This window comes from Strigops habroptila, chromosome 14 (assembly GCF_004027225.2).
Source record: "Strigops habroptila isolate Jane chromosome 14, bStrHab1.2.pri, whole genome shotgun sequence".
NCBI classification, from domain to species: Eukaryota; Metazoa; Chordata; class Aves; order Psittaciformes; family Psittacidae; genus Strigops; species Strigops habroptila.
The window spans coordinates 11,985,461-12,011,518 of record NC_044290.2 but is presented as its reverse complement, the minus strand read 5'-3'; the positions used below and the strand labels follow the sequence as shown (position 1 = coordinate 12,011,518).

General features: G+C 45.7%; 1 protein-coding gene across 2 annotated transcripts in view; it reads left to right on the top strand.

Moving 5' to 3' along the window:
* The first annotated feature begins 1,830 nt into the window (after positions 1-1,830).
* Positions 1,831-26,058, top strand: part of RPTOR (regulatory associated protein of MTOR complex 1) — a 119,151-nt gene continuing 94,923 nt past the window's right edge. The window contains exons 1-3 of one of the 2 annotated variants that reach the window (XM_030506234.1): positions 1,831-2,533; positions 13,564-13,666; positions 16,346-16,428. In XM_030506234.1, coding sequence (XP_030362094.1) covers positions 2,372-2,533; positions 13,564-13,666; positions 16,346-16,428 — 348 coding nt within the window. In that variant the 5' untranslated portion in view covers positions 1,831-2,371. The remainder of the gene's footprint in view (positions 2,534-13,563; positions 13,667-16,345; positions 16,429-26,058) is intronic. The other variant, XM_030506235.1, reaches the window with a different exon arrangement.

Below are 26,058 nucleotides of genomic sequence, written 5' to 3'. Positions count from 1 at the left end.
AGGCACACGCTCCCTAAAGCTGACGAGAGCTGGGATTAGTGACACCAGCACAAGGGTCCATCTGTGCAGCCGCAGCGCTGGATTAGCCACCCTACAGCTCCAGTGCCTGTAGCTCTTTCAGGTGGTGTGTGGGGATTGTTGCTCCCACTTTGTGTAGGTGCCACTGGTACCAGGGATTCATTAAAGGTTAGCAGAAACCTCACCATAAGTGCTCTCTATGCCATGGCAATTCATTTCCATAACAATCATGTAGTTATGATCAGCTATCGGCACAAAGCACCCGTAAAGCAATGAATCAGCTCAGTCAGTAAAGCGAAGGAGCAAAAGCAAACGCTGGCCACCCCAGAGCCTCCGAGAAACATTATTTTCCAATCTATTGTAGAGAAAGGTCTTTGCATTTAAAATATTCCACAAATGTAAACACATTGAAAATACTAATGAAAATCAATATGATTCTATAAATCAAATTATACATGTGCTCTTTGAGTTCTAATTTGAAGTAATTTTTACACGTTTAAAGCATTACGAATACGAATGTAGTTGGAACTGATTACTGCTAAGAGCAAACACCCTGAGGAACTTCATTAGGAGCAATATTTGATATTCATTAACCTTCGGTTTATCTGGTAGCAAAGAGGATATATTCCTGAAATACTACATCTGCTTCTGCTCCCAGATGAACATAAACCAGACACCATTCTGCTGGAGTCTATTGCCTGGTTTCACCACTCCTGGGCTCTTTTGCCCCAGTGTAAATGACTGAGGTAACCGAGACAAGGTCTGAGAACTGGCGCTGTTGGACCAGTGCCTGAGCCTGTGCCATGGCACGCTGTGTTTGGGGAAACCAGGACACACTGGAGCGGTGTTTGTGCTGCTCAGCACCGCGAGCCTGACATCCCAGGTTTATTTCTGTGTCTGTTCAAGGTGAAGATCCTCAGAACTGTGATTGTAGGGCAGGGTGCCTGGAAGGCTCGGCGTGTTGTGCAGTGAGTCCCGCGCTGCTTGAGGTGAGAAAGAGAAAAGAAAGCTCAGGGGAGACCCTGTCACCATGTCCCAGTATTTAAAGGGCTGCTACAAAGATGATGGAGACTCCCTTTTTACAAGGAATCACATGGAAAGGATGAGGGCTGATGGGCACAAGTTACTCCTGAGGAGATTGTGGTTGGACACAAGATTTTTCACACTGGAACAACTAGCCACTGGAATAATCTCCACAGGGAAGTGGTGGGTTCCCCAGCGCTGGATAGGGTGCTGGGACATCTCATCCAGGTCATGCTTTGCCTAGAAAGGTTGGACAAGGTTGTATTTGAAGTCCCTTCCAACATGGGTTGCTATGAAGTGATGGGAACCTAAGTCATGTGGATTTTGTTGTGTATTTATTTCTCAGCACCTCAAAGTTAAACAACGAACTTGTCCCTTCGGCGTTGCAGGAGGGAACAAGCACATGGCATCCTCTGGCTGCCGCGGGGACATGCGGCTCGGCGAGGCCGCTGACACGGGGAGCAGGCGGCACGGAGGGGTCCTGCCCTGTGTGCAGGGTGAGGACTCAGCCCGCAGCCCGCCGGAGGCACCGGGACGGGCTGTCACTGAGCACCGACAACATCCCGGTGCCGCGCACGGCGGGGGAAGGGCCGGGCACGCCGCGGACCTTCACCTGGGCGATCCCCGCCCGCCTGGAACAGCGCGGCCGGTTTTGAGCCCTGCGGCTCCCGGGGGCTCCCGGCTCCCCGGCCCGCGCTAGGCCCGGGGCAGGCCGCGCTGTAACCATGGTAACGGCGGCTGGGCCGCGGCAGCCCGGCTTGTCCCACGCGGCGGCCCGTAGCGCGGTGCATTGTGGGCCGGGGGAAGATGGCCGCCTCCTTGGTGTGGTTGTGAGAGGAGTCGGGCTCTCCGGCGCCGCAGGACGCGTCTCCCGTTCTCCCGCCGCCTCCCGCCCGCTCCCGGTCCGCAGCTCGCCGACCTGCTCTCGGCCCGCCGCTGTGCGAGGGAGCTGGGAGCCGCGATGGGCCGGGCGCGGCTCCCGCCGCAGAGAGTGCAGGGCCCGCAGGGCTAGAGGCGCGAGTGGAGGCCCGGGGCCCGGTCCCCGCCGGCACCTCGGCCCTCCGCGGGGCCGGGCGGCGCCGCCTTCCTCCGAGCCCGGCCGGGGCTGCTGTCTGCGGGCGGCGGAGGAGGAGGAGAGTCGCCGGGTGGAAGGCGCTGCTTCCCCCGGGCTCGTCCTTACCTGCACACCTGGGAGAGGAGCCTCCCGCTGCCCTTGCCCCGTCCTCCCCCCCGCCAGCCCGAGCCTCCGCCTCCCGGAGGGATCCCTCGGCCCCCGCTGCGGGCTGGGCTGGAGGTTGCTGCTCACTTGTTGCCTGGTACTTCCTCTCTGATGGAGTCTGAGATGCTGCAGTCGCCTCTTCTGGGGCTTGGGGAAGAGGATGAGTCCGACCTGACTGACTGGAACTTGCCTCTGGCCTTTATGAAGAAAAGGCATTGCGAGAAGATCGAAGGCTCGAAGTCGTTGGCTCAGAGCTGGAGGATGAAGGACCGGGTAATGCTCAAGGGCAGGATGGGGTTTGGAGGAGGAGTGGGGGGGATAAGTGGTGGAAAGGGAGGATTAGGTTCTCAGAGGGCTGCTGTACCTCAGGCAGCAGTCTGTTTTCACATGAAATGCTGGGTATTTGATCCAGTAGTTTGTGTGCCTGTCCTATGGCACTGCGGGAAGCAAACATGGAGATGGGTCAAAAGTACTAATTCAGAGCTCATGGAAACACGCTCTTTGAGTAATTCCCTCATTTAAGAGTTTGAAATGAAATTTGGACACTTGGTGTTTTTCAGGAAAGGCAATAAAACTAATGAGGTGTTAAAGTGTTCTCTGGATCAGCAGGTTAATGGTGCAAGCAAAAAGTGCAATAAGTGTAGTCATTAGAGTTGTCTGCAGTGGTGAAGATGCACAGAAGCGTTGTGGTTTTGAAGCTTGCCACCAGCATGTTGTGTGGAATATGAAATTAAAGCATTCTTTGTCTGTGGGAAACTGAGATTTTGATGGCAGGAAAGGGTTATGAGATGAACCACTTACTGTACTAAAGTGAGGTGCTTCCCTTGTGTTTGAATGTATGTTGTGTGTTAAACTGATAAAGCCAAGTGTGGCAAAGAAGGATCCCTGCCGGGGGGGTCTCAAACTTGTGTCCAAATTAGGTATTTAAGTTAAAAGCAACCAAACAAAGCACCCAAGAAATGTTGTGGATAACAAGCACCTCTCGTTCTATTCTTGGAATGTGCTTTGGGTTATGGGATTCTCCAGGTCTCAAAGATGCTCTGCCCATAACTTTGTGTTTATGAATATGCATGAATTCTTTTGGTGACCAATCTTCTGTTGTGTTTATGATCCCTCTTGTAACACTATGAAATAACTTGGGAACTGCAGTTGAAACCTGTGATTCTTTCCAGAGGCATTATGACCAGGCGTGAGGATGCCGTACGTGAGTTGAAATGTTCCTAGCGGGGCCATCACCAAATGGTTGTGAAGTTCTGGGGAAGGCTCTGGCTGAACCAGAATCATTTGCCTGAGTAGAGTCGTGTACTGAAAATCTAACTTGGCAGATCTTTAATGGGTTGAATTGAGGGGTTTGGGATGTAATTTAAATGAGGCACAGAACACAAAGTCTTGTGGTACGTCCTCTTTGAAGGGTTTTGGCAAAGAAGAGGTTTTTCTCTAGTAGACTGTGGAGGTGTGATGAGCTTGCGTGTCTATTTTAGTGATCCCTCTGCCTTCCTGTGAAGCTTCCTGTTCACTTATTTCCTGATCTGCAGAGTTGTCTTTTTCTAAATTGGGAATGACATTGACTTGATCAAGATAATCAATAGGTTGTACAGCTTAAGCATGAGTAATGTGGGAGTAATCAGCTGTCTTCTCTGTACTTGTTGTTAAATGTTTCACACGCATGTTGCAGCCAGAGAGAGTAATTTCAATGGAGAGTGCAGTGGTCACAGTGATCATCACAGCCTGGTTCTGACCATACTTACTCCTGAGGAGTTGAAGTCTCTTCTAAAAGTATTCTATACTGGGAAGGGAGTGCTCTTCATGTAGTAGTGTGCTACTCGCTGTGAAAGAGCTTAGTGGAATTGGACCCTGAATAATTCTCCAAGATACAGAGTCTGATTTTTATAAATGAAGAAAACGGAAGCAAATCTGTAATTTTCTGTTTGGTCCTTCTGTTTTCACTGCCAGCCTGAACCAAATAACTTTCCTTTGTATCAGGATCAGGGGTGCTGCTCATAGATCATTTGTATCTGGACAGCTTTATCAGGTATTGTTTGGACAAACTTGCTGCTGTGTTTATTACTTCTTGCTCCTCATATTAAAAGCAACACGTAGTCACTTCCCTCCAGCGTCAGTCTGACTGCGGGTCTGCTGCATCCCCTGGTTCCCTTTAGCTTCCTTTCCTTGGTTCTTGCCTCCCTTTCCCACAAGCCAGGTCTGAGTGGCTTCAGGTGTGCTCTTCTCCTCAAGATGCCACTGAAAGAGATTTTCGTGAGGGTTGAAGAGGACGTGCCTCTGGGTGTCACTTGAGAATGTGGAAAGCATTCCCTTAGTTTGAATTTGATACATTAACTTGTCAAAGCTCAGGATAGAACTGTTGCCTGTATTTAAACACCCCAGCCTACCTAAATCAAGAAGTTCTCAAAGGTTAACCAAAACAAGTGTCTCTTTGCCTGAATTGCAGGAAAATCTGTGGCATTGTTTTCCCTGTGAATCATGAAAAATCACAGGTAGTGGCAGATTTGGCTCTTATTCATCGTCTTGAGCAGTCCTTGGGAGTGATCCTACCTTTGCTGTAGTTAATGGGAAATGATTCACTGAGATTTGGGAATGGAGTTACTTGGTTTTTTCATCTTGCTTCATTGCTCTGAAAACCCCAGAGTTTGTAGGAACTTGAAGGTTCTTTAGAAGGCACAATTCCAATAAGAGAGAAGGATCAAATAAGAAAAGTAATGAGTGTTAAATCTAGATAAAATAGCTGAACATTGACTTCCTCCCTTTCATCCAGAGGGACTGCTCTGAAAACATTTAATCCTTCGTCTCCTGCTTTCATGGACTACATGTGCCACCAAAGTGACACTGCTTTGATCTATTATTTATTTAAAGGGTATTTTTATCACAAGAGGCTTGGAATTATGCTTTGTGTATTGAATTAAACTCACAGCCTCAGTAGCAACTGAATCAGGAAACTTGATTTAAATAAAAACATTTCAAACACACCAGGTTTTACTGACAAGTTCCCACCAAATTCAGCATATTTAAATTAAGATTTGTTGTACTTACATTGATTTCTAAAATGAGCAGAGAGCCACAAAGCTGGTTGTAACAGTTTTACTTTAGCATTTTTTTCCTGCTGCCTCCTAACTTGCTGGGTGAGAATTAAATCCTGTTTTTATGAGCAGAGGAATACACAATGAGGTTTCTATGGAAATGCAGATTAAAGCAGAACCACATGCAAATGGGCTTAACTCAGACAAGCAGAATTCACCTGCCTGCATGGTGAACGCTTCGTGTGTCAGAGGAGGTTAATGAAGGATAGCAGCACTGGAAGTTTGCACACATCATTTCAGCTTGAAAGGGTTGTGTCAATCGAAGGAGGTTTTGCAGGCGCGGTGGCCTGGCTGCCGCTCACGCTTCCAGCACTGGAGGCTCATCCCTTGGCTGAGTGTCTCTCAGTGTGTTCCTTGTGAGCTGAAATGAAGCAGCAGCAATCTTGTGGGGGGAGAGGGTGGGAGTTCGTGTTTTGGCAGCAGCCTTCTCTTTACTTTGACTTACTCCATTTTCAGTATTTGTTTTCTGTTTGCTTATGCCTGATCACGGGCTAGCAACAATTCAGGAAACTCATAACCCAGTGAGTAGCCCGGGATCTAATGCAGATGGTACGTACATAGTTTCCGTTCTTCCCCTGGTATGAAGATAAACTCATAGGAGGACTGGCGTGGAGCACTTGGCTTTGATGCTGTAGCGTGGCCCTGAGAGCTGGCAACAGTGTGAATTTCCCTCTCTTGTAGGTCAGTAGTTGAAATCCATTTTAGTTCAATAGTTCCTAAAAGTGGCAGTTGCTGCCCAGTGAGGTGTGTGAACTGAGCGGTAGTACAGGGCACCGCTGCCCTACAGATGTGTAAAGCCAAACAAAATGCCACCTTCTCCCTACACTGAGTCTCCTGCTGTAAGTAATGAGCACTGTCAGCTAAGTTATAGATTTAGATCTTCTCTAACCTAGAACAAAGATCATTTTGAATGAAGGTGGTTGTGTATTGATTGGGACGCTTGTGCTGTATCTACCACTATCTACACGTTTTGATGTCTGAGCAGAGAGGGGACTTTGATTAACAGCTCTGCAGAGTACGGCTGTTACATGCTTTGAAAGAAAAAGGTCTCATCTCCATACACCAGCAGGAAACACCGAAACCTTCAACTCAGTCAATCTCTTTCCCATCTTATGCATTTTCTCACTTCAGCTGAGGTGCAGGGGATGTAAAATGAGCATGTTAGCAAAGGGAGTGACAGAAAAGAACTGTATCTGTGTTTCTCCATTAACAAAATGCAACAAGAGAACACATATATAATGTGCTTCACTTTTTTTGTCTTGGCGACTAGTGTTGCTGAGCATATGGCGTTTGGAGAGGAGTTAGGCAATTATTGCTACCTAAAATCAGCATATATGTGTGTTGTAGGGCTGGTTATCCTCCTGCCCCCAGCATGCTTGTAGGAATTTGCAAGGCCTGTGAACAGACAGTGAAAAACCCCCAAGCACCTTGAAAGATAGACCCGAGTGCTGGGCTATTGTTGGAAATTGCAGACTTTAATTAAAATATGTACCACCATGTGAGGCTTTACCTTTAGCTCTCAAGTGTGGTAGATGTTAATAAGCAGTGGTGGAACCTCATGCAGTCGTGCATCGCCAGATGGTAGCGGCTGCTTCGCACGAAGCTCTCGTGGTGCAAACTGTGAAACATCTGTTCTGCTGCCAGCCACCACTCCTGTCCTCTGGCATTGTGTGTGTTTCAATGGCTGAGAGGCTGAAGGTAACCTTCAGTGAATGTTTTAGACGTGCTTTGTTAACACTTCTCTGGGTCTTACATTTCTTCCCTCTTCCCTTACATTTTCTTCAAGGCTGACAGAGTCTCAGTTCTGTCTCTGTGGGTTATGTAGGTTTTCTGGGAAGTTTGGGGGCTTCTTATGTTTCTCTCTGAGATACTGATTTAATTGGCTTGCTGCTGCGCTGAGCTTCTGCCCTTGAACATTTCCGGAGGTGACTGGATGGCGTAGATGGCCATGAGTAACCGAGGGAGCCTATTGATCGCTCTGTGTCTCATAGCTTTAACTGGCATTTCTAAGTAAATTTGATAAACCCAAGATGTTTGTCTTGCTCTCCTGTTCTTCTGTAAAAAATGTAGTATAGGTGCCTCTCTCAGGAAGTGATGTAATGAAATACTTAACACAGGTTTGTGTTAATGGCTTTCCTTATCCCACATCATAGCTTCGCACTACAGTAGGTGACAGTGTTCTGAACTGTGTGACTCTCAACACAACCAGACATCTTCATCTTTGTGTTCCTCACGCTTCTGTTGAAATTACAGACTTGATCTTCTCCTTATCATTTTCTCCTCCTTGCTCCTGTAAGCTTACAGGTCTTTTCCGACCTAAATGATTCTGTGATTCCATGAACGCCTTCTGAAAGGTAGTGCTAGACAGGAGCGGGAATGTGGTGGAATGATGGAAAGAAGCCTGTACAGAATGCAAAGCAGATACACAGTTGTGCTGAGGTGAGAAGGAAAGCCGTTGTCGCGGATCAAATGAGGAATAACATCTAGAAAATGGCTTATTGATTCTTTTTGTGTGTTGTATAAAGAAAGCAAAGATCATAGAAGTAAAATATTTGCTTCCTATTTTTAAGAAATGATTGGCAGGGACTTGAACACCATTTTGATTCTATGCATTAAGCTGTGGTTTAAAGGCAGTATTTTGGTGCTTTGCTATGACAGAGCCTATCAGCCTACTTGACTTTGTAGTTTTTAATCTGAAGAGCGATGCTGTCGTGCACGATTACCTTTGATCTCAGAGGGACTTTCAGAAGCTGAGGTCGCATCACCCAGAGAAGATGCACCCTGTTCTCAGAGCAAGTAAATAGAAGGTGTATAAATATATTGGGTCTTGACTGACAGTAGTAATTCATCTAGAGGTGTCAGAAGTGTTTGTAAAGTAAACGGTGAAGCCAGCAGTGAAGAGGCTGTTTTGTGAGGAGCTGTGTGGGCATTACCGACTACTCCTGAACTTTGTGTAGCGCCTACATTCACTGGGTAAACAAACATGTTGGACATCATAAACCTCTGAAGAAAATTCAGAGTATTAGTGTGGAATAGAGAGGTTAGAAAAGGAAAACAAACACTGTGGAAGAGTTGATCTAGGAATCTAGTGTATGCTGTCACCATAGTCACAGCAGGAACTGACCTTTTGGGCTACAGATGGCTGGAGACTACCTGCAGAGGTGTTGAATTATTAATGTTAACTAGCAGTGTTTCTTTGCATGCTGCTATTTTTATCACTGAGGAGAAGCACACTGAGATTTTTTTTTGTCCCCATAACTATTTATTTCTCTTAAACTTTGTATAAAAATACCCCCTTCTTTGAAACTGGAAGCTTCCTTTTTAGTTGTTTTACCCCGCTAACGTTGCTGGTGAGCTGAAGAGGACTGGCGCATCTCTTCTTCTGGTATTTGACCTGCTAAAGGGAAGAGCCATTAAAAGGAAGAGTAACACTTGATTCTCGATCACCTGGCTCAGTGTGGCGTGGAAGGGGTAAAGGGAGAGTACCAGGTTAGGGCTTGATGGTGTAAGAGGCTGATGGAAGGGCAATACACCAGGTACCTGCTTCTGCAGGCAGGGTCTATGTTGTTCTGCCCGGTGGCAGGCAGAGATAAATCATGTTCCTGTGGGATACCTTCCGAGTCACTCCCTTCAGAAAGCTTTCTTGGGAAGTGTGTGATCCACTGGACCAGGAAGGTCAAGGTTTTCTCTGCCTGTTCACGATTTGCAGCCTTTTCACCAGTTGATTTGCAAACCAGTGTTCCTCAGTGGTGTGTTTAGTGCCTGAGTCCTGGAAATGATGCCTGTGCTGTTAGAGAGCACTGGACAAAGTGTTGCCACTTGTCACCTTTCAGCTGGGAGCCTGAAAGGGAAGTTGCCAGAGTTCAGAGTGCCCATCTCCTCCTGTGGCTGGTATGCCATGAATCCCATCACCCTAAGAGCCCCCCTCCAGCACACAGCCCCTGCAATGGGCCACTGTCTTGTGAGAATGCTTCCATGAGGCTTGGGAAGGAAAAAACCTGATTTTCTGGTGCTGCAGAATGAATGCAGCTGAAACCAAAGGGAGAACAATGTTTCATGTTGCTAAACATTGCTGTTGCTGCTCAGTGTTTGGAGAACTCCTTGTTGGAGTATTTAATGGCATGTCTCCAGAGCAGTCAGCATCTTGCAGTCACCCAAGGAGCACCTACCTCGCATTGCCTTTTGCTTGAGAGGCTTGTATTCAATCTGTGTAAGTGTACATGAAGAAAAATGTCCAAAAAAAGCCTTCAGGAAGGGAATGAATTCCCTGAAGGAGCAGGAGGGTTGAGCTGGGCGGCCAGCGAGGATTTCCGAAGGAGACGGGTGTGAGGATTTCTCAGTCTGGAAATCAGTGTTTGTATCTAATGCAGATAAGTTCACCCTCAGCTCTGTACAATAATGTAGCAGCACATATTTTATGTTTAACGCTGTGTTTGTGTTAATTCACAGAAGCACTTTTAACTTCCTGGCATAAACCCAGGCAGGTTGATCAGGGTTGAGTGTTCAGCTGCAAAACGTTTGAACAGAAAGTTTTCAGCTTGAAGATTGCAGTGTGGCAATAAAATATTTATGGGTTTTAAAGTGCCCATGTGGGAATGTTACGTGAGGGTCTTCCCACAAAATTCCTCAGAAATTGATTGGCTGACTAGTTCTTGGTATTACTTGGGCTAGAAGATGAAGCAGTGATGTGACTCCTTAGTTGCTAAGCTGTCCTTACTAACTAGTAAGAACAGGTTAGCAACAGTAAGAACCCCCAGTGATTGCACTGGGTTTGGTCTGAGGTTACTCCCTCATCTGCAAATCTCTTTTGTCTCAAAATGAAATCAGAGGCAAATTAAAAATACTTTAAAAGTTCTCTGACCTTTAATCTAATGTATGAATTTTAATGTCAAAGCTTTAATAAGCATCTTCCCTTCTGAACAGACACCAAAGTACCTCTGTTCACTTACTCCCATTCTTGATGGATTTGGGGGTTGAATTCACTACTGTTACTTCTCAGGAAGAGCTTTCTGGCCAAGTGGGTTTTGCAGTTTAAGTATTGCAAGTTCAGTTATTGAACAGTTTTCAATTGGATGCAACACAAAGTTGTGAATTGTATCCAGTTCATCTTTTTTTAAGCATACAAATCGCACTCTATCCAGAGGAGCCCACACTTAGAGCTTCTATGGGTTTGATCCTGAGGCTTTGCTGAGAAAGCATTTTGGGTATTGGCTTTCCTAGAAGCTTGCCAAATATTCTCTGCTTCATTTTTCAGTTCTAACAACAACCCAGTGATGTGCATTCCGATGGATATGTTCTTGAAATGTAGAGAAGAAAATTTCCACTGTCTTAATGATGAATGAGAATGTCCCCGTACTTCTAGTATTAAGAAGCTTTAAATATGCTACAAAGTTTCTGGTGCTCAAGGAGAAATGCTTATTTAAAACACCAAGCTTGGGAACAGAAAATCAAGATCAGCGTAAGTCACAGCCAGACCTTGCTAGTAAAACGCTGAGAATAAGTCAGTGTTAGACCACAAGTGGGAAACAATAAATAAATGAGAAGCAAAAGACTGTTTAGCAGGATCCTTTCTAGTGAAGGAATCATTTGTGTGTTTCCACTTCTAAGAAGTTATTTTGTCCTGTGGTTTTCTTTGTTTCCTTTTGGGTTTTCAGAATGTGTTTGCCAGTGTTGGGGCTCTCTAACACCCTGCAGCACGGAGGGTTTTGGAGGCTGGTTGAGCTTTTTTCCTTTTTCCTTTTATTTCCTATTATATTTTTATAGCTGTACTTAGCACTTCCATAATAAGGGGTCAACGTAGTAAAGGGGTATTTAAGATCTTTTGTAAATGGGATTCATTCTTTTCTTTCGCCTGGTGCACAGGTGGGACAAGCCAAAAGCCTCAACAGGAGCCGTGTGCCTCATGTTTTAAATCTATTTGATGGGGTTTGGGAAAGGGAAGGCAGGAAAAGATGTCACTAAATAACGATCCTGAAAGGTGGTGCTTTCTAAATGAGGTTATTTGTGTATCTTTTGCTGGCTTCTCAGAAGGAACAGAAAGGTTTCAAATCACATGTTGTAATACATATGGAAGTAACGTGATGTCTGTTGGTGCAGTAGTCAGTGCTGTACATGAAACAGGAGCAGGAAGGAAGCCAGGGGCTCTTGCTGAGGAAGAATAAGGCACTGAAGTATTGGATGCCAGACTTCTGCTGTTCTGGGTAGGAAGCCTGTTCCTTCAGGTTTAAGACTAAGGGGAACTGTTTTCATCCATTGCCACTCAGCGCGGCAGCCCATCGTGCAGGAGCGGCGCTGCTCACAGAGCCCAGGGCAGGGAGTGCTGGTGCCTGGGGGCTGGAGCTTCCCAGTCACCTCTGATCACCTGTAAAAACCAGGCCTCTTTTATAACATAGTTATAACATTTATAACCAGGCCTCTTTTAAAACCTACAGGTTTCGTAGGGGACGAAATGGAAAAAATATGGAACTATTCATCCTTTTCATGGATTCTGGGAAGTGCTGCTTATTCCTCGTTAGCTCGAGGATGAGTAACTCCCACATGATTGCAGGGTTTTGCTAGTAAGAACATAATTAATCAGATTTCATGCTAATTTTTTCCGGGTTCCCCATCATAGACATGGGAGTGAGCAGACACTGGTCCTGTCCTCCCTTCTTGGTGTGAACAGTGTCTCTCTGCTTCAGTTTCTGTATAAATTACACACTTGTGTGGCTCTTGCTCATTCTGTAAGTGCGAAGTTTGGGTATTTTTTCTTTTTCTTATTTTGCCTGCTGCTTGGAATTGCAGTGAGCACCCTGGGGAGTGGAGGTGTGGGAGGCCTTGCTTCCGACAAGCCAGGGAGTGCTGAACACGTGATGGAAGCAGCATGGGCCACCTTACTTCTGTTTTCCTTCTCTGGTTTAGGTATTGGGATGAGGGAGTGTAGAAAGGAGCATAAAGATGTGAAATACTAATATTCAAGCAATGTTTCTAACTGGCCATAGCACTGAGTCATTGGTTCATGCAGCTGTTTGGTAGGAAGTGAGGCATCACTGGGTTTGGATGTTGTAGGTTTGTGGTGCCTCGTGTGTCTCCACAAGCAGTGGGAATATACTGCCCATCGGTTCCAGGGGCTGATACTGAAGCAGCAGCTGGAGGCAGGAGCAGGCAGGGGAGCCAAGGGGGGACGAGGCTATCCAGGATAAGCAGTTGCTCTTGTGAGGCCACTCTGCAGTCCTGCGTCCAGCCCTGGGGCCCTCGACACAAGAGGGACGTTCACCTGCTCGAGTGAGCCCAGAGGAGGCCCCGGAGCTGCTGCGAGGGCTGGAGCAGCTCTGCTCTGGAGCCAGGCTGAGAGAGCTGGGCTGGGGCAGCCTGGAGAAGAGAAGGCTCCTGAAGGGGAGACCTTAGAGCAGCTCCAGTGCCTAAAGGGGCTCCAGGAAACCTGGAGAGGGGCTTTGGACAAGGGCCTGTAGGGACAGGACAAGGGGAATGGCTTTAACCTGCCAGAGGGGAGATTGAGATGAGCTCTGAGGCAGAAGCTCTTCCCTGTGAGGGTGCTGAGGCGCTGGCACAGACTTTTCCCAGAGAAGCTGTGGCTGCCCCATCCCTGGCAGTGTTCAAGGCCAGGTTGGACACAGGGGCTTGGAGCAACCTGCTCTAGTGGAAGGTGTCCCTGCCCATGGCAGGGGTTGGGACTGGAGGAGCTTTAAGGTCCCTTCAACCCAAACCATTCCGTGACTATGATTCTATGATGAAGAAAATAAACAAAAAAGTAGAGTGAATGTGTTGTTATGGTTTAGTTGTTCACTTGGGTGTTTTTCCCTTTTAATGTTTTTAGTTTTAATATTAGAAAGGACATGCTCTATTATAATATTGATCAGGGACCCTGAATAGCACATTCTCATGTTTTAATAATGTGTTTCAGTTGGACAATGACTATTTTAAGGTGAGCAGCTGAAGTCTGCTGATACCCATTTCCATGCTCTGGAAAAGAAGAATGGGCTCTGGAAATAATCATCCAAATAGTCACTCAAAGTCTCAGTACTGATCTATTTAAAAAACATGAAAAATTGCATCAGTCATTCCCTGCTTGGAACAGTGTGTGTTGAAGAGCAGGTAACAAAGGTTCACTGAAGCCCTTCACAAGTTACAGCAGTGGTAAAAATCCAGCACAAATGAAATTGATTTTGTTTTTACACTAAGCAAGGGTTTTATTGTCTGTCTTTGCAGATGAAGACTGTCAGTGTTGCCTTAGTTTTGTGCCTAAACGTTGGTGTGGACCCTCCTGATGTGGTGAAAACAACTCCCTGTGCCCGCCTGGAGTGTTGGATCGGTAAGTCCTGAGAACTTCCCAGCCCCAGCTAACTCTGTGGTCAGTTACATATGCGAATGTATAAGTGGTGTGTTTCCTGGAGTTAAAACTGGGATGAACAAAAGGAAATGGGGCATCCGACTTCACTGTCTGTGAGTTGAGTCCAGCAGTAGCTGCTGCCGTGGCTCATTTTCCTGCTTTGTTCTGAAATGGGATAGCGTGGAGAAGACAAGCTGGTGATGAGGTGCTTGGCTTGCTTTTAATTGTTGTGGATTTATAAATACTTAAGGAAATCTCTGAGCAGTTACATCTTTAGCGTGCTGTGATCTGCAAAGGTTTGCAATTACCCTGCCTCATACAGTGTAGGAATAAGCTTGTGTCAAATGCATGGACTTTACTGCATGGTGAGGTGACTGCTCTGAGGCTAATTTAATTGGGATCATGAATTCAGAAGTCCTGGAATTATTCCCAGTGATGTCTTGCCAGCAGTTCCAGCACCTAGGCTTGCTGCTGTGGTGCAGTGTTGGACTGAATTCCTAGGGTTTTGTTAAGAAATGAAAAGTTGCCTTGGTTTTGGAGATCACATCTGATTATCAGGACGAGACTTACCTGAAGTAATTTTAGAAGAAAATACCTGGTGTAAGAAAGCTTTCTGAGAGATTTGGGGTTTATCTAGGAATTGAAAATGTTCAGTCTTCAGGAAGTAACATGCAGAGCTCTGTAATCCTGAACTGCGGGGCTTGCATTAGGCTGCAGAACAAATTAACCATTGCACAAACTGCATTTCCTTAAAAACTTGCAGAACATCTCATTTCTAACCTTGCTGTACCTGCTTATGAATCATGGCAGCTCGTTAGTTTTAACCTAAAAATGCTGATGACTTTAAAGCAGTTAAAAAGCCATGAACATGCACTAACAAATGCATCTATTCAGTGGAGAGAACAGCTCTAGTTGCTCATTGATACATGAGGAGAGAGCAAAGAGAATGAGGAGCGTTGCAGAGTCATTAAATGAAGTTATTAGTGACTGTCATCAGCAGACAGAATGTTGAATGCAGCTTCATGATGAAATGTTCAGTGGGTAGCTATACACAAGTACTTGTTCCCGTTCCTAGCCAACTTCTGACAAAGGTCATGGCAAAACATCTGCAGTTTTTTCTCTGTCCAACCTTCTCCAGAGCAGCTCAAGGTGGGGATGGTGGGAACATCTTTGCCAGATGTGTGGGGAAGTGTGGCAGTTGTTTTGGTGCAATTGCTGCTGCTTACAGCCGAGCTGAGATCTCCGGTGCGTGAACGCTGCGCTTTGCTGCACCTTCCAGGTGCACCCTTAGAGCATCTCAAGTGGTTTGTTTTTGTGCAGCATGAGGCCTGAGCTGACATCTGTGCTGCGGTGTCAGCCCGGCGCGGGGAAGGCACCGGGGGAGCCTCGTGCCGTGGCTGCACCGGCCGGGTCCTGGCCGGTGTCTGCAGGGCTCTGGCCTTACGTGTGCGCTCAGCACGGGAGGCCGAGGGCTCACGTCATGACTCTGGTGCACGAGCTATATTTAGGAAAATAATTTACTTCCACTGTTTGGCTCTTGGAATGGCACCAGGGAACTTTATTTTTATACAAAGGGTGTTTTTAATAACATTAATTGCTCTGGAGGCACTCCAGGGTCTCCAAACTACGTTCCTCTGCTCTCAAAGTGCACGTGAAGTGTTTAAATTTCTTTTTCTGAAGTTCAGTTTGGTCCTTTTGAAGGACTCAAACAAGAAATCTGATGTGTTTATGCTATTTTTCTGTTTCCTTTTTAATTTGAGCAGTAGCTAATGGCATATTAACTCACAGCACGCTTCTGGGGTCTGAGCAGTCACCTCCAGGGACACCTTCCACTAGACCAGGTTGCTGCAAGCCCCATCCAACCTTGCCTTGAATAACTCACTGATTTGGTTAATAGAATTATTTATATTAAATAACAAAATATTAGCTTCTGGTTTCTTTGAAGCTTGGTACTAGTGTCAGTTACAGGGCCGTGGTGTTTGAATAAAGCACACAGGATGGAGCTGTGCTGGTATGGATGGATGGGGGTAATTACCCAGTGACAATTAACTTCCCAGGAACTTCAGCTGGAGTGTGCTCACTGGAGCAGTCAGCAATGGAAGTAAGTGAGGCAGGATTCTGCATTCAGCAAGAAAATAGATTTATCATCAAATATTTAACCAATTTAAATTTTTGTCATTATTTACTATAGAACCTTCTTTTCCTTATGAAGGAAACAAATGCAGTGCCTCTCCTGTCTTTCAAAACACAACTGTATTTACTGCTTTAGAGAGAAAAATCTTCCAAGTTTGACAGTCTTTAATGGTGTTTAATTTGTACTGGAGTGAAGAATTTGGGGATGCATTTTGCCATGAAGAATGCAGTGTTTGTGAATTTGAAATGGAATGTGTGAAGGAACCTGCATTAAAACATCATGAAACAATCTTTCTTGCAAGCAGAACACTGGAAAGGGACAGGATGGAAAGACTCTGGCTTTTTCCTTCTGTGAAGGGGGGTGGTGTCCATGCTTTCATGTGGACTTTGGTCTCCCAGGTTGTAGATCTGGATTCTGTAGAAGCATAAAGGTATAAATGCACATAGAATTGTAAATAATTTCTGCTTCTTGTCAAGCTGAGCGATTCAGGTGCAGTCAGAAATGCTCATTTTTATTCTCTTTCCTAGATCCTCTGTCAATGGGTCCTCAGAAAGCTCTGGAAACCATTGGTGCAAATCTACAGAAGCAGTATGAGAACTGGCAGCCAAGAGTAAGTGCTCCTTGGGCTTCCCCTCTGCACAGGCTGGACACAAAGACACGTGTCTGTATGTGGCATTGGTGGTCCTGCAGCACTGGTTCCTCCATCAGTGTGAATGAATTCTTGCAGCTGTTGAATTCGGTGGCTTTTCAGCTGATGCCCCTCTTGGCTCACACTCTCTTTGATCACATCTGGGGGGGTTGTTTAAAGTTCTACAGTGATTCTTTTAAATTGAGCTTCCTCTGACTTTATTGTGGATGTTGTGCAGTTAGTAGCTGAGGAAGGCTTTTGGGTTTGTTTTGAAACACGATTTCAAAGCTTGGTAACTGTCAATTCTATCTAAAGTATGATGTGTGTAGATGTTTGTGAAAATGAATGTTTGGGATAGTAGCAGCACTTTATGAATCAGAGCAGGAGTTAAAGCAGCACTCAAGCAACTGACTCATTATTTCCTCTCTGGTAACATCTCTCACACCAGGGAAGTGTTTTGCTTCTGGATCTTTGAATGTTCATGGTTTCATGTGTCTCAGTAAATAAACTACAGGAAGATCTAAAGGAATGACGTTTGAAGTCTGCAGCATTTTCCAAATAGATTCAAAACCTGAGCTGTAGAATCCTCTTCTCTGTTAACATTCCCCAGCATGTTCATGTCCTTATCTGTATGCTCTAGGCAGTTTGGGTCAGAATATTCCTCTTCAAAGTACCTGGACTATTGACTACTGAACCATAAATTTATCATTATAAGCATGTAATGTGTAAGCAGAGCAGAAATAGTAACTTCACTGAATGAACCTACCTGCAGGTGGGCTTTAATTCGTATTTTCCCTTATGATGTGGTGTGCACACTTATCTGATCTTCATTTTCTTAAGGAGACATGGTTTCTCCTCTTCCTTTTAGATTGTTTTCAGTAATGATGTGTGGGTTTTGTCAGCACCAGGGCTGTACTTTCTGTTTCTAACATTACTCACTATTTAATGTATAAATAATCTACTGAGTGGCTCTGTAACGTCTGTTCGGTATTAGTGTAAGAGTATGGTCTGTAGTTGGGAAAGTTCCTCGTACTTTCCTGTCCTCTGTACAGGATGCCTGGAAGGAGGAGGCCCTTGTGTTAGCTGTGCCCTTAGGTATTTGTAATCAGTCCTTCTGTTTAAACAGAGATGGGTTCCAGCCATTTACTTGTTTGTCATTTATAAAATCAATGCACAGAGATTGCCCCCACCTCAGATCTGAGAATGTCACCAGAAAAAGGCTTGTGGGCATGTGTGGTGTTGGAGGCTGCGGGTGAACATTGTTGGGTGCATTCCAGGTCCCTCCTCTACTTCCTAATTCAAACTTGATGGAAATAATATTATATTCAGAACAATTTGAATGTAAATGCAGTTCGTGCTGGTTCTTTAGCTCTTTGTGTGGCATTTCCCTGCTCCCTTATTCAGGGCTGACTGACTAGAGCTGGGTTTATCATTCAGTAAAAGCCTAATATCCTGAAGGGGACTTACTGGGTTTAGTGGAGAATTGCCCACATTACTAAATCTGTGGGTAACTGTCTGTGGGAATGCTTTTTCCTGAAGTGTTTTGTAAGTGTATTTTCATAAGGACTTGTCTTGGAGCACGGATGGTGTATATTTGAGACAAGACTCTCCTTTTGTGATTTTCCTGGTTTTCCTCTTGGTACTTTGACTTTTGATTCTTTTAAACTGCCTCTTGCAGCCCAGGAATTGGGCAGAAAACTCAAATAGTGTCTGAAATCCAGTAGGAGAGGAAATCATCTTGATGCAAAGGTGAAAAGAAACGTTCTTCTCTGCTCTTTAAGAACGGAGCCCGTACGGCTGAGAATGAGGGTGGGCGCCGGGGAGCAGCGGGGCCCTGTGTGGGCCGGCCGCAGCTCACCTCAGCTCACCGTGAAGGGTTTACAGCGAGCACGAGGCAATCACTGAGCTCAGTGATTGTGTGGAAGGTGCCGGGTTCTGGCCAGTAAATCAGAGCCCTGTGGAGCATTGCAAAGCAGAACACGCGCCGGTTTATTGCACTCTACAAGGCCCTTGAGTTTTCTGCAGTAATAAAGAGCTGATGTGCCATCTGCAATAAAACAATAGGAACATTATTGAATTTCCTAGACCTTTCATATAAATACTAATACATCTAGTTTTGTCTATTTCTCAGTGGTTTGGAATGGTTGAAGAATTGATGGAAGGAGGACAATTTGGGGAAAACCAGGCACTCTGCAAGAGAGACCAAATCATGATGTAGCTGATGTTTCTGCGCTGTCAGCAGGGTGCTGCACTAGGAAATACCTCCTCAGTGGCTGGTTGTGAGTGCACAAGTGGAGGGAACCCCTGCGCAGGGGATGATATCAGCAGTAAACGCTGTGTGGAGTCCTGTGACACCCTTTCCAGTGCAGCCCTTGTCTGCTTATAGCTGTTGGAGGTTGTTCAAATGCACTAAATACAAACAGCTTAGATGAAAAAGCTTGACAAGGGCTAAGCGTGAAAGTTCTTTGTTTCTGGAGGCTCCCAGGCTGAGGCATATTTCCTTCCAGCTCTTGAGTCCCTTTCTAAATAATCTATCAGCTTGCCATTGCCTGAAGTATTTGTCCTGATTAAATTTAAAGCTTTGCTTTATTGCTGTGTAGCAACATAAATTTGTGTGCTGCAGGAGTAAAACCCACTCCAGCCATTGTTTCATCTGCAAAATGCTGCAGTTAAACAATATCCAGTCATTTCATTGCAATTCTCAGAAGAAAATTTCACTGGGGGAAGAGAGGAGATGACAAAGCTGTTGCCTTTATCTGTCTTCATCAAGAATTTACAGAACAAGTAAGAGTTCTTGGAATTCAATGTGAAGAGAATTTGGATGCTAGGGAGAAAGAAAAACAAGACAGCTCTTACCTAGTGTTGCCTTGGGTCATGGGGTTTGAGTTTCACTGGGCATGGAAGGGGTTAACCCTGAGAGTAGTCTGGAAAGCAGGCTCAGTTAAGGGAGATAAAAGCTCCTGAGGCAGCTAAGGATGAGAGGAGGAAGAGGTAGTGAAAGAGAAGAGCCCAGGACGCCCCTCCCTCCGCAAATGCAGCCTGATGGAAGGGAATAACCTTCCCTGGGACTCTCTTCTGGCCTTGGGGGGCATCCTGGGGGTGCAGGGAGTGGCTGGGGAACCCAGTGGACAAGGAGAGCCTTTAGCAGAGGCTGCACCTTACATCACTTTAATTGCCCAGAATAAACCACTTTAAATGTCCATTGGAGATTCCTCATGGATGCTGGATTTCAAATATTTGGATAAGAATCGATCCACTGAAATGGTATTTCTCTGCTGATCTTCATTCATTACCCTTTGCAGAGCAGTGCCTGTGTTAGGTGCAGTGCTGTGTAGGTGACAGGAGAGCAGTAGTTTGCTGGTGCTGGCAGTAAGTAGCGACCATTTTCCCCCTTGTCTGGATGCAAATTCGGTTTTCTTGGCAGCGTTGCACGTTGTGCCAGTCAAAAGGCAGGAACTTTCCTTAGTTTAAAAGTCAACAGACTTTGTTGGAAACAGGAATAACAGACTGTGAATTCCGAGGGCTGCTGCAGTGGATGCTTTATGGAGATACAGTCGCTAGCGGGGATTTTATGAGCAGAAGTTATTCTTACTTAAGTCCCAGTTTACACCCATTTACCAGCAGAGCTGGGACCTGGGCTCTGCTGCAGGGCTCTGCAGAGCTGGAGCAGAGGGGTGAGTGGAGGGGTGGAGGTGGTGCTGCTGCTCTCTGCACAGTCGCCTGCCCGTGTGGAGCAGCTTGGGAGCGTGGCTTTCTGCGTCCTCTTGGCTGGAGTTCTCTGAGCTGAGCTGCAGCACAGGGAGCCCCAGTTCCCCTGTGTGAAAGGATCATCGTGCGCAGCATTGTACGGGATGCTGCGAGGTGAGGCTGCTTGCTGATCACTGCCTGCCTTAGAAGGGTGCCAGCCTTTCCCATTTTTCCCTCCCCGCTCTCGTGATGGGCACCTCATCACTTGGCTTCTGGCCTTCCCCAGCAATAAAGTTTCCTTTGTTTCCATTGCTGTGTGTTCGCCTCTGAGAATGGGGCTGTGTAGCCAGAGGCAGAGCTGTAGGTTGCATGATGCACAGGTTACATAATTCAGGATGTGGTACGAGGTGCTCTGGAGCATATGCTGATTAAATTTGCATGAAATTATAGATTATTTTTTCTTTCTGTTGGCTGTGGCTTTTGACCAGTTTCTTTCTTTAACTCTAAACTGGCCAGAAAATTCTCTCATCTCACTCAATGAGCCACCTCGAAGAACTTTTTTCCCCTTATAGCCACTTGCCTAGATAAAACAAGGCAATTGCAGTATTGATTTTTCTAATTCAAGCTTAACTCCTTGCTGTCTCCCTTGTTCTCCTCCTGCTTCCTCCTTTTTTGCTAAGACAAATTATCGATGGAATTAGTTGTATTTCATTGTAGCTCCACCTGAACAGACACCCCTGGAGTGAAGGAGAACTATGACCTGTGAAGGGGGATGAAAATCCCAGATAGGGGAAGAGCTGGACAGATCTGTAAGGCAAGATCAAATAAGCTTTTAAAAGCCTTTGGGAAGGGTGGCTGGAAGGCAGATACTGGGATTTGCAAACTCCTGCATCCACAGCATCCCCAGTCACCGAGGACAGGGTGTTAATGTGGACACCGTCAGGCAGCAGTTTTGCTTCTGGCCTTATGCTGTTCTCTTTTGGATGCTCTATTACTTACATTAGTGCCACTTACTGAGAGACAGGCAGTAACACATCTGAACTGGCAGATCGAGGCATGTTCGAGGTCTTTCCAGCCCATTTAATTTACGTGGTTGTCATTTTTTCACCCAGCTCAAAGAGGTGACATAACCAAGGAGGAGCAACTGCAGCAATCCCTTATTGGAGTGGGCCTGAGGGAACTGAGAACCTCGGTACTCATCCCAGGCAGGCATGGCTGCTCCTCTGTGGGGCATTAATAGACATGGTAGTTACCTGAACTATGGCTGTATTCCTAATTCTCCCAAGCTGTTAGTGCCAGGTTGAGACTCCCAGCAGCGTGTGTGTCCCATTGTGCTTAACTGTGCAGGTTTTAAAGAAAGGGTTTTCCTATTTCTCTCTAATCCAGTACAGTACATGGAGTGCTGCCTCCTGCAGCTGCCATCCACCCGGGAGGATGGTCTATGAGGAAGTGTCTCCTACAGTACGGATAGATTGTATGCTTTGTGGCAAGCCTTCAAGGAAACAGTGATGCTTTTCTGATCAAACAAGGCTGCCTTTTTCTCTCTTCTTGTCTGCTTCCCAACAGTTTTAATTTCAAAGGAAGTGCAGCCAAGATACTTGAAACAGACAATTTGAAGCCTCCACCTTTTTTGTGCCTGTTTTTTGTTGTTGATGCTGTTGTTTCCCTCATTAGATATCTCTGGGCTTTGATACAGTTCCTGAGGTTTCCTTCCTTGCATTGCTTCTTTCTGCCTAATGAATTGGTAAGTTGCTGCTGCACATCAAAGGTTGAGCATTTCCTAAAGAGTGACTAGTTAAGCAGGAAAACTAATTGAACACATGGCCTAATTATTGGTCTCTCTGTGACTCATCCTTTGCCTTCATTTCTGTAGGGTTTTTCCTTTTAAAACAACAGCAAATACTAATTGCTCTGGCAAAAGATACTGTCGAATTCCAAAGGGGAAAATGTAAAATGGAAAAAACTGGTGCTTGGCCTCCCTACTCTGCAGATGTGGGAACATGTAACAGTAATAAGAAAAGAAGAGGAGGAATTAGAAAAGACACTGTGACCTTGTTTGACAAAAGCAGGTTTTCCTAAGAGGACCGTGGTGTTGTTTCTGAGTTCCCGGCAGCCTCTTGATTTTGGCAGCTCTTTGAGGCTCTGCAGAATTTCTGCTGTATCAATCCTTTGCTGTCTTGTTAAAAGATCAACTGTCTTCAGCAGAAACCAGCAGTTTTCCCAGAGGGGAAAGAAAAGTCTGTTGTAGAAGAGGGGTCAACGAGTGCAATTGCAAAACCACTCATTGACGTTCTCATTCTACCTGAGAGGTTGTTCCGGTACCCTTCTGGGTGTGACTGTAACCCTGTGCTGTTGTTACAAGATGTCCCTCTAGAAGAACTGGTGGTTTAGCCAGGAAAGCACAAGTTGTCAGTGTGGCGGATGCTGAAAGCCTCTTTTTTGTGTCTTGTGATTATGGAGAAAATTAGGGCAAATTAAGCAATATCTGACTTGTAGTTCTCCGAGAGCACTCTGCATCCTGGCCGTCTGCTCCTCTACAGTGCAGCACAGGGTGGCAGGGAGGACACAAGACCAGGGTTTGGCTTAAACCACCACCAAAGAGCTGCTTTCAGCTCTTTTGGGCTGAAAAATCTGAACTGGGCCACCTATTTTCTTCTGTTACCAGGGCACTGAGCACCGAGAGGAAGTCACAATGAGCAACTGTAAAGATTTTAGTATCTGAAACCACTGCATGGGTTCCCTGGAGTGTTGTAGCCTGAATGGTAGCAGTAGGTGCTGCTGAAGTGGCTGCTTCACATGGGAGTAGCTGTAGCACATGTACATAAAGCTGTCCTAGAGCAGTGATAACTAAAGGATTTGGGAGTACGCTGTGCAAGTGGGAAGCTGCCTGCTGCAGTTCTGGGGCTTGGCCTGGGTAGAATGTGTTTTAATCCTTTGATAGTGGAAAAAAATATGATAAATCTTTAACAAAGCACTAAAAATGAAGTGGAAGTGGTGAAATTGCAGCAATAATGTAGTTTATACTGATTTCTCTGAGATTCTCATGGAAAACTGAGGCACAAGAAGGGAAACAGATACAGGCATGGGCTGATGTGGAGAAGCGTGTTCAGAAGCTGTAAAGACAACAGTCTGTCAGTGACCATGCTTGCTCTTGCTTTGCTTTCCACAGTCTTCAGACAATAAGATCCATTTACATGTTTTCTATTTCTTCTCTGTTTTGTTTTGTATTTTATCATCAAAATGAGGCCAGAATTGGCAACAAGCAAGATTTGTGTATTCTAGGGTATTTCCGTGTGACCATTGTGCTCTTCATGGCAGTTTGTCCTGAGATGGGCAGAAAGACCTGATATTAGAAAGGCTTCTTGCAAGAGATAAGCAGCTCTGCGGGCTCCAATCTGATTAACGTTTTTCTGTAATTACCACCCAGCCTCTGTGTGACCTATTTAAAAATCCCTTGTCTTTGTGTTCATGGGGAGCTGTGAATCCTGGCGATGGGAGACAGGGAGGAGCGTTCCATGAGCTGCTTGCATAGACCCTGGTGCTCTTTACCCAGTGAACCGCACTGGATGTCCACTGGGATTCAGTCACTGCGAACTTGGACATGCAAATGATTCTGTATTAAACAACAGAAGCTTCTTTCTGAATAGGCATTAATTTTGTGCAAAACTTAGAACAATAACAAAGAAAACTATTTACATTTTCATATATATTCCTGCTCATCCCTAAGGCAGAATGAGGGAAGCTTGAAATACTTTGGGTTTAACTCCTTTCATAGGGATCCTAATAAAGCCTAAACCTCTAAATGGTTGTTTTTCCTTCGCCTGACTCATTAGGCTCTTTGTTAATCTGCACATTGCTTCATTAAACAATTACTCTGCAGCCAGAGGAAAACCTGAAATTACTAAATAATTACTTAGCATTGAGAAGATGAACTTCTTGTCCTCGCATGAATACAGCGCAGTCGTTCCTCCTGGTGAAAATGAGGAGCTTTGACCGGCAGAGAAAGACAACCAGTTTGAGGTCCTGCAGCCTGAACTGGGCTCCAGGTAGTATCTAAGTTGATATTTAAGAAATAAGGAGATGCAGAGCCTGAAACTTTAAAGAGCTCTTAAAATAGAGGTTACAAAGAAGGAACAGTGCTCAAATGACGCTGCTGCTTAGGAGCGCTGTTCTTTGACTAAGCAGGTTTTAAGGATGTGTCCTGGTGTGTACTCCAAATCCTGTCAGAGCGTTTTGTGCTGTGCCCTGTCATAGCCATCACAGTGGCATCAGGCTGAGGGGCGAGGCCGGGCGTGTAAGCAGCAGCTTGAAGTTGTTTTACAATTCCCTTTGTTTAAAAATAACCAATTCTTTACCCAGCCATCTCGGGACGTTTATTTTATGTGATCAGATCGGGAGGGATCGTACAGGGTATGCTGGGGGTAGAGTTCTGTGCATCTTGGAGCAAACTTGTGGTGTAGCAGCTGGTAATTGCTGAGAGACACCCCTGTCACCTGAATCCGTTGTAGCAGGTACTCAAGGGTAGTAGTCTTGATTTTTGTCTTCCCTGTCAGCATCAGCTCTCAGGAACACAGTGCTCAAAGGTAGTTTTTTGGAAGTATTGTTGAATCCTGAATCCACACAGGGAGGATCAGGTACTTTGGAATTCATTTCACATTGGACTTAAAAGCAAGGTCAGAGACTCTGCAGAGGAAAGGTAAAGTCACTCCACTGCTGACTACAGTCCAGTGAATAAATGCTCCACGCTTACAGCGCGTTTGCTCCGAGACATCTGGCACGTGAAGCTGTTGGAGTCTTGGGCTGCTTTTGGCTGTCCTGGCACAGAGGAGAGGGAGATGGATTTTTAAAGGCAACCGAGTATCCGCTGAGTATTTGCCAAAGACTCCCAAGCCTTCCTTAGGGCTTGGTTTAGCATTTGAACTCAAGTGCCTGTAAGTCACAGTGCATGTCACTGTAATTAATATTTTTCAAGTTAGCAATAACTATTAATTTTATCAGAACCATTTTTTCATGGCCTGTGTTAAGCTGTTGCTCAGAGCATCCATTTGGGATCTCCAGATACTCTCTTGTATTTAAATATGCAGCTTTTTTATTATCTATGATTCATCCTCAGGCGTTAACATCAGGGTCATATCATATGGCCACAGCCTAAAGTCAAACCACCTAAAAGGTGTTTAAAAAGAAGTAAATAGAAAGCCTGAGTCTGTGAATATGGTTCAGCCCCATTTGTATTTGCCTGCATGTCTCTAACCCGAGAGTTATTGTGGTCATATCAGCCTGCACTTACAGGCAATTGAATTTATGATGGATTGGTAGTAGGAATAAATTGAAATCACTTCTCACACTGCTGAATCGATCTCTGAAGTTACCACCTAACGTGCTCCTGCAGCTCCTCACATCTCTGCTGCTGCGTTCTGCAGGCTGGGACCCGGCATGGCACCATCCTGCTCCAGCACTCCGCGTAAGGGCATGGGCAGCAAACTCGCATCAGTGCAAGTGTGGTGATATTCCAAAACCAGTCTGGGAGCGCAGGCTCCCCCTGCAGCTCCCTGCTCGGCAGGTTTGCCAGATCCCTCAGGACAAACCACTCTCCTTCCAGGCATGACAGCAGATGGGAGTGACTGCAAGGTCCTGTGTGCCTGTGAAGGGTTTCTGTCCTACTGAGGTTGTGCTGCTGTTTTCTCTGTTTGGGATGGGTGGGGAAGACAGCAGCAGTTGGAGTGCATTGCTTTTGGATAAAATGTCAGCTCTCCTTTAGGGAAAAGGATCCAGATTTATTACAAGACATACTTCTTATTGATGGATTTGGAGAAGGCTGAGGTTCTTAATGACTTCTTTGCCTCAGTCTTCACCAGCAAATGCTCTGACCACACAACCCAAGTCTTGGAAAGCAAATGCAGGGACTGTGAGAACAAAGACCTTAGG